Here is a 15056-nt window from a genome sequence, read left to right on the forward strand (position 1 = left end):
TTGCTGTCACCTGCCCTGGAACCTACTTCATTTTTCTTCTGGGTCCGGTGCTCCAAGTGTCAGCACCTAGATACAATGACAGTTTTCTGCAAAGCCAGTGTAGCATCACGCTGGTAGCATCGTGGGAAAACGCTGCACCGCTCTGGGAGCTCCCACCCAGCGCTTTTTGGAGCATTGCTGCTGCCTGTTACCACTGCTACGGAAGCTCACCAGAGGGCAATGGGTATCCCTCAAATCCTGGCTGGAGACTCGCCCTTGCTCCACCCCTCACTCAACATCCCCTTCTCAAGCTTCTTCCCCTGATTCCTCTGCAAAGGGATGCCGGGCAAGAGTCAGCCTGGAAAGAATGCCAGGATGAGACAATCCCAGGAAGGTGGAAATTCATATGTAGACTGATATGTTGGGCCATGGGAGGAAATTAAGGAAGAAGACCAGGCAAGTCTAGAACCAGGACAGAGAAAGTGAAAGTTCAGAGAAAGTGCCAACTTAGCATCTGACTTGCAACATGAATAAAATGTATATTGAACACATGGAAATCTGATGTGTCCCAAATGGCGAGAGCTGGTTTCTTCCTCATTCCTCTGTTGCTTTCCAGAATTATTATTGGATGCAATATAGAGCCTTTCCCCTATCAAGTGCATTCACTTACGGCAGGATGGTGGGGTCTACGTATAGGTTGCAGTTGCATGGTTCTGGTCTAAAAATATATATAAAGGACAAGTGCACCCATGGATGACTTCTTAATTGCAGATGTCTTTTCTCTCTCTCTCCACTGGCCTGCAGATGTCTGACGTTTCAGATCACTGCCTTTCTCACAGAAGGCTATTTTTGTCGCATCTTAGATCACAGCGAGGTTCCCCTCCCCCTGTCCCCCTGTATGTGCGTGTGGTAGAGACAGAATAGTTATCCTGACCTTCAGCCAACCCTGTAGAGACAGAGTTTGGGAGCTTTTTTGGGGGGTGGGGGTGGGCAGAATTCTCTAGAATGCTGACTGTGAAGCTAGGCCTGGCCATTCTTGTGAGGGTGCACTTTTCTGGTGGGGGATAACACATGCATTGCACACACATATGGGGCCATTACTGTGACCCTCTCAACTGAGGCATATGTGAGTATCTGCAAAGTATTATCAGAGGTATTTGCAACAGGATAATCTTCCACAGCGACGTATATGCTACAACTACAGTGGTACCTCGGGTTACATACGCTTCAGGTTACATACGCTTCAGGTTACACACTCCGCTAACCTAGAAATAGTGCTTCAGGTTAAGAACTTTGCTTCAGAATAAGAACAGAAATTAGGCTCTGGCAGCACAGCAGCAGTGGGAGGCCCCATTAGCTAAAGTGGTGCTTCAGGTTAAGAACAGTTTCAGGTTAAGAACGGACCTCCGGAACGAATTAAGTACTTAACCTGAGGTACCACTGTACTATACTACTGCTGTATCAAACTGAGTTAACATAAAGCACCATATTTGTATCTTTTTCTAAATTGACCAAAGTTTTGGATTAATTTCATATACAGCACAGTTCATTCATGGTTGAATATTTGTCATCAGAAAGACCTCATGCATTTGGGGCTTGTCCTGCTGGTTCCATCCACAAAGGTATGGAATTCTTTGAGCTATCATTGATGCTCAAAGCATATAGAGTAATTACATACACAAACACTACCGATATGCGCTGCAGCTTTTGGTCTGAATCCACTTCAGTTGATTGAATCTAGCTTGTTCTGTTGGGCAGGATTCACCTTGTCAGCCCAGAGTGGAGCCATTGAAATGAATGGTCCTAACTTCTTTATGGCCATTCATTTCAATAGGTCTACTCTGGCTAAAAGTTAGTCGATTTCAGTGGGCATCCTCTGCGTGTGACATACAGTAGTTGCATACAGTAGTTGAGTACAACTCAGTATGATTAAGTTAAGACTACTGTTAGTGGCATTAGATCGTTTATGTTGCCTTGCATTTTGCACTCTCGTGTTTATATCAGTCAACAAAGGGCTTCAGTGGCACAATATCAGGATTTGCTTGGGATTCTGGCTAGCTCTGTCCTGTTGGCTCTGATGGACTTGCTTAGAGCACTATTTCACCACTCCTTCTGAATCTTATTCTTACACACCCCAGTTCCTGCATACAGGGCCATAGAAATAGATCATCAAGGTGATGTGGCTAAAGCATGAGGTCAGTCAACCAAACACCCTTCTGCTTTGTTTTGACTGTACATTAGTCTTGCATCCCTCCAGTATATGCTCTTCTTCTTCTCTTTTTTTAAATTCCTGCTTCTGACATCATTTCCTGACTAGTGCGTTGGTTTAACAGCAAAGCCAGATCCTCTTCTCAGCACACGATGCAAGAAGGTGCTTAAAATGGATTTCCGCTTTTCTTTTCCCTTGCCATGCATGCTGGTGATTCTGACCATTACTGATGGTAAGTGGGAATTTTCTTTTATCAAATTGGCATTGCTTTGCCTAGGTGAGCAGAAATGATCCTGTTCGTTCAGATTTCAGCCCCGACACCCCTCTCCTTTAAAGGAAGGCTAGTCGACGGGACTCAGGGAAATGCTGGTGTCATAACCGCCAAAGCATGAAAATGGACAGTCACTCCAAAGTAAGACAGATTTTCTCATAAACTAATTGCAGCCATGTCGCCTGATGTATTGCATTTGTAAATGCAAGAGAAATAAGAGGTTGTGAGGCTTTTCGTGAGGGGTGGTGGTCAACACAATGATTCCGGGATTCTTTTCTTGTCTCTCGGTGTGACCTTGGACAAATAATTTAGAATACTAGATGAAAACATCTCAAAATCATTCAGGGGCCCAAGTCCCATGTACATAGGTTTCCAGTTTAAAATCCTTTTGAAAACAATACTCCAAGTCCTTTTCAATATCTGCGCATGATTTTGGAGACAGTGAATTGCAGTGAGGGAAAGTAACTAGCCTGAATTCATCCAGTTTTGCAAACACTGCTTAGATTCTTTTTTCCCTTAAACTTCTAAGTAGGTGGTGATTATTTCCATTTCTAAACATTCTATGGTGTAATCAGTATAAATCTGTGGACCATATGAAGTCATTTAACGTTTTTTGAGGCCAATGAGTAATGAATTCAAATACATACACACTATGGGTGACAGTTTAAGCTACATGAAAAACAACACTTATTTAACCGACAAACCACATACTTTCTTGTAAAAATATATTAAATGTTACCTGAATTAAAAGCTACATTTAGGTCATTTATTTACAGCAGTGGCTCATCAAGTATCCTTTGAAAGGATCACCTCTCATATAAAATTATGAATTGCACTATTTCATGAATTAAGGCTTTCAATCTTAGTAACCAATATTGAGTTGATTCCATCCCACACCCTGACTTTTCACTCAGATAAAATGAAGCTATGAGCTAAAAAGGGGAAAAAACTGAAGAATACAGTTCTCATATGTTTTCTTCGACTGAGAGGTTGCTCATCTTTTTCTGTGACCACAGTCTTACCTCTTTGATTAGACTTACTGTGGTTTTCAATATGAATTTATTTATTTAATAGTGTTTATAAACTGCTTTTTTAAAAAAAAACTACTTAAATCTTTTATTACTGTTGCAGGTGTGACTTGTATGGACCTCAAACAGCTTTTTGGCGACGCTGGTGCCAATGTTTCTTTTCCTTTGGAAATTAAAAATCGAAGTGGCATCCTAGTAATGAAAGAAACGAACTGTTCTAAGCCGGAGAATTTTACGATGGACTGTTGCAATGAGTGTGACAAAAGGCTGTGCTTGAGGAACGGGATTGTAGAGATGACGAATTTATCAGAAAACGATGAGGGGAAATATACATTTGCTTTTGGAAATGACAGCGAAATTTTCTTGCTCAAAGTGTGTGGTAAGTAGGGATGGGGGATAAATTGGAATCAGTTTTCATGGGAACTGATTTCATTTGCATCTAATACCTGTTTGCATTTTATACCGAATCCACACTTTCTGAAACAATGCATGAATCAAAACACAGACATCCTTCAAAACCTGCACTTCTTTTCATTTGCAGCTTAGCAGGTCTCCAGCCAGGTAGTATATGCACAAAAGTGCATATACTAGAATATATTCATATCTTTAGTGAAATCAACATACAAAACTACTCTGTGTTCAGGGAAATTGCTTTGCAAAACTGGGCATATCAGGGGAAATTGCTTGCAGAAATTCCTTACCCAAAAGAGAAATTTGTATCAACATGCCAATCGATTTTCATGAGGGCTTTTCGGAAAGCTTTGGCAAACTGATGTGGAAGTATAGAGCACTAAATTTAAGATGGGAAAACAAGTAGCTGAGAGAAACTGAAATTGACATCATTCTATCCATTCCTTGTGGTAAGCATCCTCATTTTGGAATCGACAATGGCAAAATCTAAGAGGTTGATTAATTGCTGGTTCTGTTTCAAATGCACTGTGTGATCCTAAGCATACTCACTGAGAAAATAGGTGGCAGCGTTCAATGGGAGTTATTTCCAAGGAAGCATGCAGCCTTAGTTTGTGATCCACAAATAAGTGCACTTTAATTTAAGCTTAAACTCAGTGATATATAGCCAAAAACACAGATGGGGAACCTGTGGCCCTCCAGCTTATGTTGGAGGGCCAAAAACATGTATGATGGCAGCTGTCGTCCAGCAATACTTGGAGAGTCACAGCCTAATGACTAAAGCTTACCCTCCAACATGCCTCAGATAAAATGAGGCATTCTATTCTACAGTGGTACCTCGGGTTAAGTACTTAATGTGTTCTGGAGGTCCGTTCTTAATCTGAAACTGTTCTTAACCTGAAGCACCACTTTAGCTAATGGGACCTCCCGCTGCTGCCGCACCGCCGGAGCACGATTTCTGTTCTCATCCTGAAGCAAAGTTCTTAACCTGAGGTACTATTTCTGGGTTAGCGGAGTCTGTAACCTGAAGTGTATGTAACCTGAAGCGTATGTAACCCGAGGTACCACTGTACTTCAATATCACTGCTGGGGAGGGGGAGGACTTTTTTTGTTTTGTGCAGGTTAAGATTTCTTAATAAAGTTTTCCATGAGACAGACAACCTCACTTGAAACCCACCTAGCTCAAGGACCCACCTCACCCCAATAATCTCCTTGTCCCCTCCCCTCAAGCTCCAGCCTTGCACCTGGCTGCCTGCACACCGCCAGCTGCACACCCGCCCCCCAGGGCCTGCTCCTGCCCGGGTCTCCTTCAGCCTCTACCTTCTCTTCAGGCTTGACACTTTCTCCTTGTTTTTATTCTGGCTGGCTGGCTGGCTGGCTGGGTGACTGGAGGCCTGCCAGGCTGAGAGTCACAACCTCCCAGGACATGGATGGTAGTGACATTGCCATTGTCATCTCCATTGCCTCTCTCCTTGTCCTCTCCCTGCTACTGCTCCTCAGCCAGCTAGCCACCCAATCTACCTGGCTCCCTCTCCTGGACCTGGCACAAGACTCTTCCCTCTTACTGCTCCCCATTTTCTCTGACTCCCAGCGGCAAAGGACATGGCAGCAGAGGAGGAGGAGAAGAAAGTGACTCAGTTGGCAACTCTCTCTTCCTCTTGCTTCCGCCAACGTGAAGCCATTTCCAGTTAGTGTAGCTCAGTAAAGAGGGGAATTCGGGACTCAACATGACAAAGTGAGAAGCTGTGATGGCTTAAGGGTTTTCATGACAGTCCTGGCATTTTGGGAGCAGTTGGAGACTATTCTAGAGGCCAATGGACATCACCTCTCACACTCAGCTGTCATTCATAACTACCACCAACTGACAGACGCTGCATGTAGCAAACAGGCCTGCTGATTTGACACAGCATTGCAAATCTCCCTTAAGTGAACTGCTTTGTGGTATGCCAAATTTTAATTTGTGCTTGTCGCAAGTGTTTCAGATAATTCATTTTACTGTGTGATAATAATAATAATAATAATAATAATAATAATAATAATAATAAGGCTATGTGCTTTGCCCTCAGTCTGCCTCAGAGTACCCAAGTACAGTGGTACCTCGAGTTACAAACGCCTCAGGTTACAAATGCTTCAAGTTACAAACTCCGCTAACCTGGAAGAGTTACCTTGAGTTGAGAACTTTGCCCCAGGATGAGAATGGAAATTGTGTGCCGGTGGCGCAGCGGCAGCAAGAGGCCACATTAGCGAAAGCACGCCTCTGGTTAAGAACAGTTTCAGGTTGAGAACGGACCTCCAGAATGAATTAAGTTCATAACTAGAGGTACCACTGTACTCTGAGGTTCTCACATACCCTCCAAGTGTCTAGATTTTCCAGGGATAGCCCTGGAGTTCAGAAAGCCATCCCGACTTCTGATTTGATCCCAGAATGTCCATATTTCCCTTTTCAGTGTTGCATTCATCAAATGTGAGGAGGAGGAGGAGCTGGTGCGTGTCCCCTCCATGGGCTCCCTTTTGCCCTTCTTCTGATAGGAAATCTCTGCTGGGGGTGTGTGTCCAAAAATGGGAGGTCGAGGAGGGCAAATGAGAAATGACCCTATTTTCATCTGAGGAATGTTGGAGGGTATGTTCTCCATATTGTATGGACAGAGGATCCTTGGCTTTTAACAGCTGCACAACGAGCAGAAAACAAGTAAACCCTTTACGGACAAAGAACTACAGTGATGCAAAGGCTTAGATATCCTTACCTGGGACTAAGACCACCCCCTTCCCTGAACTCAGTAGGGCTGGGCTGTCGGGCAATTGATTTGTCAGTTGGGATACCTAAAATGATCTGTGAAAACGTTTCCATCCATAATTCAAATTTGAGGCTATAGTCAAGGTAGTACCATATATTTCAAGAATAAAAATATTAAAGCTGTTATCATAGAAGGATGCCTTCTAATTTCATAACCTTAAAGCACTGCACTGGGAAAATATCACAATTACCACATCCCTTTTAAACAGGGTTTGATCAATGGGAGAGTAGGTTTTCGTTCAAAGATGTGGGTTGGTATACAACAGGTTAAAGGAGGGAGCTAATTTATTCTGGTTAGTGTAATAAAAGCACACGACGGCTCTGCACGCGCTCGGATCAGTTTGTTAAAACAGAAGAAAGTGCCATAAGAAAGGTATGCATTTATGATTCAAGTGTTTAAGTACATTACTCTTAAGTGCCACCCAAAGGCAAACAGGCAGAACTGCAACTGCTGTAGCAAAGGCAATGGTGCTTTGGGTACACACGTAAGTGGGATTTAAATAGCAAAGATACAACTTGCCAAAGAGGGAGAAGGAAACACCAATTCCTTCATTACTTCAAATGCATGCTTGAATTGCGAGAATCACATTTTGTATGGGGAATGTTTTTGGCAGAAATATTCCTTTGCCAAGCTCCTATATTGTGACCCAGATTTTCCATATATTTGTTCTGATCTGGAAAACAACAACAAAAACAAAACACCACCCCATCTTTTTCCAGTATGCTTGATTTCAACAAGTCACAAGAGCACTCACGTTCTTTGGACTGGAGCTAATATGAACCAACTTCACACAACCATTAGTGGCTTCTGACATGATGAAGTTGATGGTGAACACATAATGAAGTTGAGGGTTTGGCAAGGCAGTTTGATTGACATGGGCATGGCAACGGATTGAAGTAACATAAGTGTGCTTGTCCCCTGTGCTGTATTTTCAATACAGGATTGCACCTTAATTACATGCCCTAAAAACAAAGTTAATAGGAACCTGCAATCCATATGATTTGCTTTCGAAGATTCCTGGAACCCCAATTTAGAAGATGGTAAATTTTAGTAGAGGAGCAGGTCTGTTTACAAGGACCTTGAGGAGCTTTCAATTTCTCCGGAAGCAAACAGCAGGAAAAATCCATTAGGATCCATTGAATGTTATATATAGTTGAAGGAGGTCATAGGGGATTAAATGAAAAAAACCGAAAGGTTCAGATGATGGTTCCCACTGTCCTGTCATGGTAACATTTTTCTCTCTGTTTTGTTGTTCTCTTTCCACTGCCTAGAGAAGCCTCCAGCTGTTTATATCAATTGTCTACCTGATGGAAGAGCAAATTTGTCCTGTGAAGCAGATGGTCAATTCAATGATGGAGTTTACTGGACTCGGAATGGGAGAATAATACATGATGTTGATGCTTGTGTGAAAGATGGTGGCAAGAGCATTATTTTGGGGAAAGGGGTACAGGGAAAGCTTGCTTGCCATAGAAGAAACTCTTGCAGCAGTGCCTCCATTGAGCTGTCATGTAATGGTGGTAATGATCGTAAGTTATATTTTACCTTCTTTTTATGGGTGTTCAACGTGTTATTTGAATTTATATATCAGCAGATCTGTCTCTCTGACTCACCAACACAAAATCATTTTCCTTCATTCATGAAGCAGCCCCCTGCCTACTGGGTGCTCTCTAGACATTGTTGGACAACTCCTTCCATCATCCCTAACCTTTGGCCATGCTGACAGGGGCTAATGGGAGGCCAAATCACTAGTGACCATTACTTTGCCATGTGGAATGACTTTATATTATACACAAATCTGAAAGAACATGGACATTTGGTCCCACCCGCATATGCAGATATTGGGATTTTGTAAATTTAATTTCTGGACCTTAATATATAATTAACAGACATACAAGGGAGGGTATTTCTTCCTCTTTTCATGCTTATTTTAAAGACTTTTGATGAAAGGCCCTCTGAAAAATGATGGTTTGTTATTTACTTTGTTCCATACAGCATTCTCATTTTTTCTTCCAGGCTGTGATGATTTTTTTTTTTGGGGGGGGGACTTTTTATTTTTTTCTTGTTCCTCTGTATATTGGAAAACTTAATGAAAATGTTAAAGTGGGAAAAACATGTCTGAATACATCTTACAACATATTTGAATATGTATGCCAGAAACACACACACACACACACATGTTTCCATCTCACAAACATCAGGGCAGTGTATGACAAAATAAAAGTAAAATAAAAATAAAAGCAATGCAAAGCAATCATTAAAATGACTGGCTGCTGAAGGAACATTTTAGACAGCATAGGCCTGTCAGCATTAAAAAGTCACTGAGACACATCTGAAACTGATGTAATAATCTTTCTGTTAACAGCACCACAACTGACACAGCAGTCTTCAGCATAATTAGCTGAATGCTCCAAGGCTCAGCTTCCATTTTGGCCCCATCTTGTGATTCTTGCCTAGATGTTCATTGCAAAATAACCAGAAATATTAGTAGCTCACAATAAAATCTCCTTTACCTGACATTCATGGTTAGGGTAAATCATTCATCATTTTGGCAATGTATTTTGCTTTTTAATGTCTATGTCCTGGACCAGGCAGTTGAAATAAAAACAAGCAAACAAAGAATGCAATTTATTGGATACCTATTGCCCCCTGAATGTTTTGAATGGATTGCAGTCAATGGGTTGCTCACAGACTGCTAACTGCAAGCAGTCGTGCGTGGCTGTGATATTTATGGTGCAGTAACTGTGCAGTTCAATCCCCTCAGTCACAGGGAACTATTTCTGCACTCTCCAACCTTTACAGACCTAGAGAGATGTAGCAGCAGCCGCAAGAATCAGCAAACAGTGGCCTCCTCATGTGATGAAGGTTTAAAATGGGCACTGCATGTCTGTCTGAATAAGTTTCTATGCATCTCATGATGATATCCCCTATGCTCCATGGCTGAGGAGGTTTGAGCGCTGGGTCTTTTGTTCTGGACCCTCCTTTTTCTTGAATTTATGGGTATGTTTTTTACATAACAAAGGAGGATCATTCCTACCTATTTGGGTCAGCACAACACATTTTGCTGTCTGCAGCTGACCAGGAAATGGTGCCATGAATTCCTACCAAGTCAAGGTACATAATCCCCAAGGCCATCCATCCAAGTTATCCTGTCACCTGAGACAGAAAACCCCAGAATCCCTCTACTTTGTAAAAAATACAATGACAACAAATTAAATAACTAATAAGTTGTTACCCTTTGTTGATACTTAAATTGTGTTGCCTCGTGGAAGGGCTGGCCCTGTTGCAACTAGATAGGTGGGGTACAGCAGGCAATCCACACTGAGTGGACCAGGTCTGGAAAATCCCATTGGCACTCTGTAATTCAGAATGAGCCCAGGAACCTTTTGGCTTCCAAAAGCAGTGGTAGTGGGGATAAAAATATTTTTAAATAATAAAAATGTAAATATTAGTGACTAAAAGCCACTTCAATTCCTAGGAGCTAAAATATAAAATGGAAGCAAAGCATACAAGGCTATAAAGTGGATTACTGTATTATGTATTAATGGAATGTTTCTAGCCTTAAGTGGGTTTTTTTAAGGTTTGATCTAAGTGAAGTGGGAGGCAGAGTGAATCATGTTCTTTTGTAAGTAAATTTTATTTCAAGTAAAATGAGGGGTGAAGGATCAAAGGGTAGCTCATTCCCCATCAGCCGAAGACCAGTGATTTAAAGCACCCTTAACAAAATACTATTCACAGGCTTCTTTGTGGGGAAGTCATACGCTTTAGATGTGCTTTGAATGTATGATATGGGTGTGACTGCAACCTAAATTTGCCACCCCCAAATAGTAGCAGTCTAGAAGCATCCTTACATAACTTCTCCATGCCTGGTAGGATTCTACTAACTAACAGTGGTCTTCTCCCCACCAACATTATTTGCATTAAAAAAATCACACACCTTGCATATTATAGGCAAAGACACCTTTAACATTGTGGTGACCCTGAGTCCTGTCTTTAGATTGCTCCTGTTTCTTTACTGCTTAAGAACAACATTGTTTCTTTCAATCAGGAGATCTGCTGCAGCACCCGCACTTCCTGTATATTATGGTAGCGTGTGGAGGGGGTGCTCTCCTTCTGGCCATTATTGCCTCACTGATCACATGCTGCTGCATGAAAAGCAAGCATCATTTCACTCCAGTGCCTGCGGGTGAGTAGCAGTTTCCCCTCTTCTTTTTTGCATTGTATTTTGCAGTACAATCCTATTGCATGTTTACGTAGAAGTGAAATCTACTAAGTCCAGTGGCATTTACTCCCCAGGTAAGCAATGCATGGGCCTGTAACCACAGTTACAGTCTTTAAAAAAATAGGTTATTGTAGATTAGGCATCCTCAGACTCAGCCCTCCAGCTGTTTTGGGACTACAACTCCCATCATCCCTAGCTAACAGGATCAGTGGTCATGGATGATGGATATTGTAGTCCCAAAACAGCTGGATAGCCGAGTTTGGGGATGCCTGTTGTAGATGAATCTAAGCTCCTCCTATAACTGCAGTTGCTTACACTCTGTGACAAAAGTGACAATTCTGAAGTTAGGCGGATTTTGCAACCAGCCAGAATAAAGCTCATATTTACTTTCCATGGCTCCTTTGCCCATATCCCAGCCTGCCTCTCAGGTTTTACACTTGACTGCATTTCTGCAAAGGTATATTTCTCATAAGGTTACATCATTCTTGTTTTAGGGACCAAGGATCATTTAGCTGATTTTATTCATATGATCCTAACCTATCTTTTAGGTATGCAGCTCCTTCAGCACATAACATCATAGAACTGTTAGAAGGGACCCTGCACCATGGGATCTATTTTCCAAATTTCTTAGCAAGCCTACCCGATATTTCTTCAAAATCCTTCACCCTAACTCCTTACACTCCTCTTAACGTAGGTTGTTGCAACTAGAAAGGTCTCATAATATGCCATGGGAACAGAAGGGATACAGAGGCTTCGCCATGATAAGTTTTGCCTACAGGCACCACAAATCATGATGCTGGTGATGTTGACATCAAGGTGTCACATTTTGTAGGTCTCCTTGCATGATTAGGCCTCTGGCAAGAACTCAGTTCTGGCATCACCAGAACAAGAGGCACCTTTTCCACAATTTGTTCTTGAAGTTTAGGAGAATCCACATGGGAAAAAATCCATACCTACTGATCTTATTCCAAAGGGGCATTAGGAGACCATCTGGAGACCTTGCCCTTCTTTACCTAGAGTTAATACAAGTTGGAATTAAACTGCTTATACCCACTATTTACTGTATGCATTTTTGTAGTTCTCTTCTCCTCTTTGCCTATAATTCTTATTCTCTTAGTGCCCTTTACTGGCTCATCCCCATAAAAATAATCAACAGTTTAGTTACATGTGAACAATTCCTCAATCCTAAACAATGCATAGGTGAAAGCGGGGATCCTGTGACCCTCCAGATGTTGCTGAACTTCAGCTTCCCAAAGCCTCGGCCTGCCTGGCCAATGTTCTCTTGGATGAGATGTCATCCAGTAGAGGTTCACAGGTTAGCCACCTCTGATGTAAAATAGGGCACCTGCTATTTTGCTCTATGAAGCATGGCAATTGTACAGGGATTTATTTTGGGGTGCTTTGGGTTTTTTATGGAGAGGCCGGGTGCAGTTTAGTAGACAGCAATTAGCATTGGTGAAGGAATACCCACAAAGCCAAAACTCCACCTCATCCATATTAATTGATTAATTGATTTGCCCCCTTTCAGTCTCTCATTATGCTTTCCAACAGAAGATGAAAAGGATGAGGGGATAACCCTGTCTGCCATTTCCAGTGAAGAACCAAAGAGTCCTCCTAATGGAGACCCCTGTGAAACCACAGATGCCCTTGTTGCCAGTACCCCCAATCCTGGTAGGTACAGTTATGTCATTGTTGTTGTTATTAAAGAGCAAAGCTGTGTGGGACTAAATGTATTTGTGTACTTCAGGGATGCAGAAATGGTGACCTTCTAAAAGCCACATGCAACAATTTTTGTGTGGTTGGCCATTCCACAAAACAGTAGACTAACATGTAGAGCAGCCCCCACATGGCCAAATGGAATCATACAGAGTTCCTCCACAATAATCGCTTGTACACTGGGGCTCTTCCATAATGATTTCAATTGGACGAAGTTTTGTGAGATGTTTTATTGTGATTGTGTTGTAGTTATAAGATTTTACTGGGACTGATGGCTGTTTCAATATATTTGCCAACCATTCACTTGGTTGTATTGCTTTAGTGTTATTGTTTACGTTTTAAATGATGTGGGACAAGTGCTTTTGTGCTTGGGTCTTGCTTGTGGGTTTTCCTCAGGCATCTGGTTGGCCACTGCGAGAACAGGATGCTAGACAAGATGGGCCTTTGGTCTGATCCAGTGAACTCTTCTTACATTCTTATTTGATGATGATGATGATGGTGATGATTTAGTTGTTTGACTGATACACGTCATGTACTGCCTTGTGAGGAGGTTTCTGTTTAAATGATGGGATATAAATCTATAAATCAAAAATTAAAAAAGAAAACGGCGAAAGGAAAGCTGAGGTGAAGACTTTGTTGAAGATTATAGTAAAGATTGAGATCTGAGACTATGTTAATTCATTTTTATAGCACATTCTAACTTGTGCTTCCTTTAAAGGTCCTGAGACCTGTGAGAGTTTTAAACCAGAGCACAAGACAGATCCAAATCCTACAGTTCAACCTAAGCTGGCACTGGAGACTAAAACAGAGGAAGATGTTGAAACAGCATTTCGAGAAGTCATGGTTGATACTGAAGCCCTGGAAACGGTGGATGATTGTTTCCCTGATCCTATTGATGCTTGATCAGATGTGTTCCCTTTAACCCTTCCTACAGTCTAGGGAATTGGTGTTTCTTCATTCCATGATGTTATCTCCATAATAATAGTGTCTTTTAAAAAAACACCTGCCTACAGTTAGCCAAATCTACAAACCCACCTAAAAATAGTCCTCATGGGCCAATGTGGTATCCTTGCTCCATGTAGCAATTAGATTTCAAATTAAATATGACAGATCTATGTGCAAGACCTTTAACCTTCAAACAATCTGATTACTTTTTCTTGTTTATATGACAATTTTCAGGCTTCTCAAAACCCCAATATTTTTGGTTCTATCAAGGCACAGACACACAACAGGCAAAATACCACACAGGAGTCCCAAAGTACATATTTTCTACTGGAATGGGGCCAGAAATTCCCTAAAAGTTCCAGAAAAAGTGTTGAGTTCTGTACTGGGATGTTTGGAATTATATCACAGTAGCTTTCGCAGATTCTTGTGGTCAAAAACAGTCCTATTCATTACGCTGGCTGTTTATATGAACTGATGTTGGCTCATGGATTTCAGGGACCCTCAAGGAGGGTATCTACAGAATTCCTTTACCTGGAAGAGGTGAGGCACGAAAACAGAGAATGTGGAAAGTGAGGTCAGTGGCACTGTTTGGACAGTGGACCCTTTGTCAGTTTACAGGCCCAAAGAGATGCCCAACCTCATCCCCTTCTGGAGCAAGTTCTGACACTCCGAGCTTCCATTTCTAAATATTTTTTGTTCCATCCAGCTACCTTTTAGCAGAAAGTAGGGATCCCTGTGCCCACTGCTGTATGCCCCTTTGAAAGGACATGTTCCAGCTCCAACCTTGGATATCCAGATGTTGTTGGACTACAGCTTCCATAACCCCCAGCCATGGTCATGAATGGTAGGAGCTGCAGGCCCAACCACACCTAGGAGCACAAGGTTGAAGAAGCTGCTCCAGTGCACAGTTTGTGACTAACAGGAAGCACAGAAACAGCATTTTGTTTTTATATTTGTGATGGAGTTTTCAGCATAAATTGACTACTGGCCTAAGCAATTTGATAACTCTCTGTATACGCATTGTGCTTTCTTGAGTGTTCCAAGCAGTTCACATATATCTTCTTTGTAATTTGCAGCAGGTGTTCCATTTCTTTCCTTGCCTGCATCTTGCCTTTGTGTGGATGTACTTGCATCTTATTTCAGATGAAAGGCTGGAGAATTTGAGGGATTCTCCAGGTGCTCTTTTCTTGTGGTGTAGCTATTTTGGGCCCTTAGTTAGATAGAAAGGCTTTGCTGCCGCTGCCTGAAACACTGCAAGCCACTCTGCTGGCTTTAATTGGGCATATACTCTGCAGATAGGTTTTAGGATTATGTTCTAGAAACTTCTAAAGGGGGCATTATTTCCTCCCTATAGGAACATACACTGAGGTAGCAGCACTCCTTGAAGTAAATGGCATTGGGGACTTACTTCTGAGTAGACATGTATAGGATGGCCCTGAGAATGTTCTTTTTTCAGAGATTGGTGGAGACTAAAGAAAATGGCACT

General features: G+C 42.0%; 1 protein-coding gene across 1 annotated transcript; it reads left to right on the forward strand.

Moving 5' to 3' along the window:
• Positions 1 to 2295: 2295 nt before the first annotated feature.
• Positions 2296 to 14330, forward strand: LOC128412892 (uncharacterized). The gene is made up of 6 exons (XM_053386427.1): positions 2296 to 2420; positions 3591 to 3866; positions 7962 to 8216; positions 10736 to 10873; positions 12461 to 12580; positions 13344 to 14330. The coding sequence occupies exons 1-6, from the start codon at positions 2360 to 2362 to the stop codon at positions 13526 to 13528; spliced, it is 1035 nt and encodes a 344-aa protein (XP_053242402.1). The 5' UTR covers positions 2296 to 2359; the 3' UTR covers positions 13529 to 14330.
• Positions 14331 to 15056: the final 726 nt, after the last annotated feature.

The sequence above is a fragment of the Podarcis raffonei genome, chromosome 4, assembly GCF_027172205.1.
Source record: "Podarcis raffonei isolate rPodRaf1 chromosome 4, rPodRaf1.pri, whole genome shotgun sequence".
In the NCBI taxonomy this organism is placed as follows: domain Eukaryota; kingdom Metazoa; phylum Chordata; class Lepidosauria; order Squamata; family Lacertidae; genus Podarcis; species Podarcis raffonei.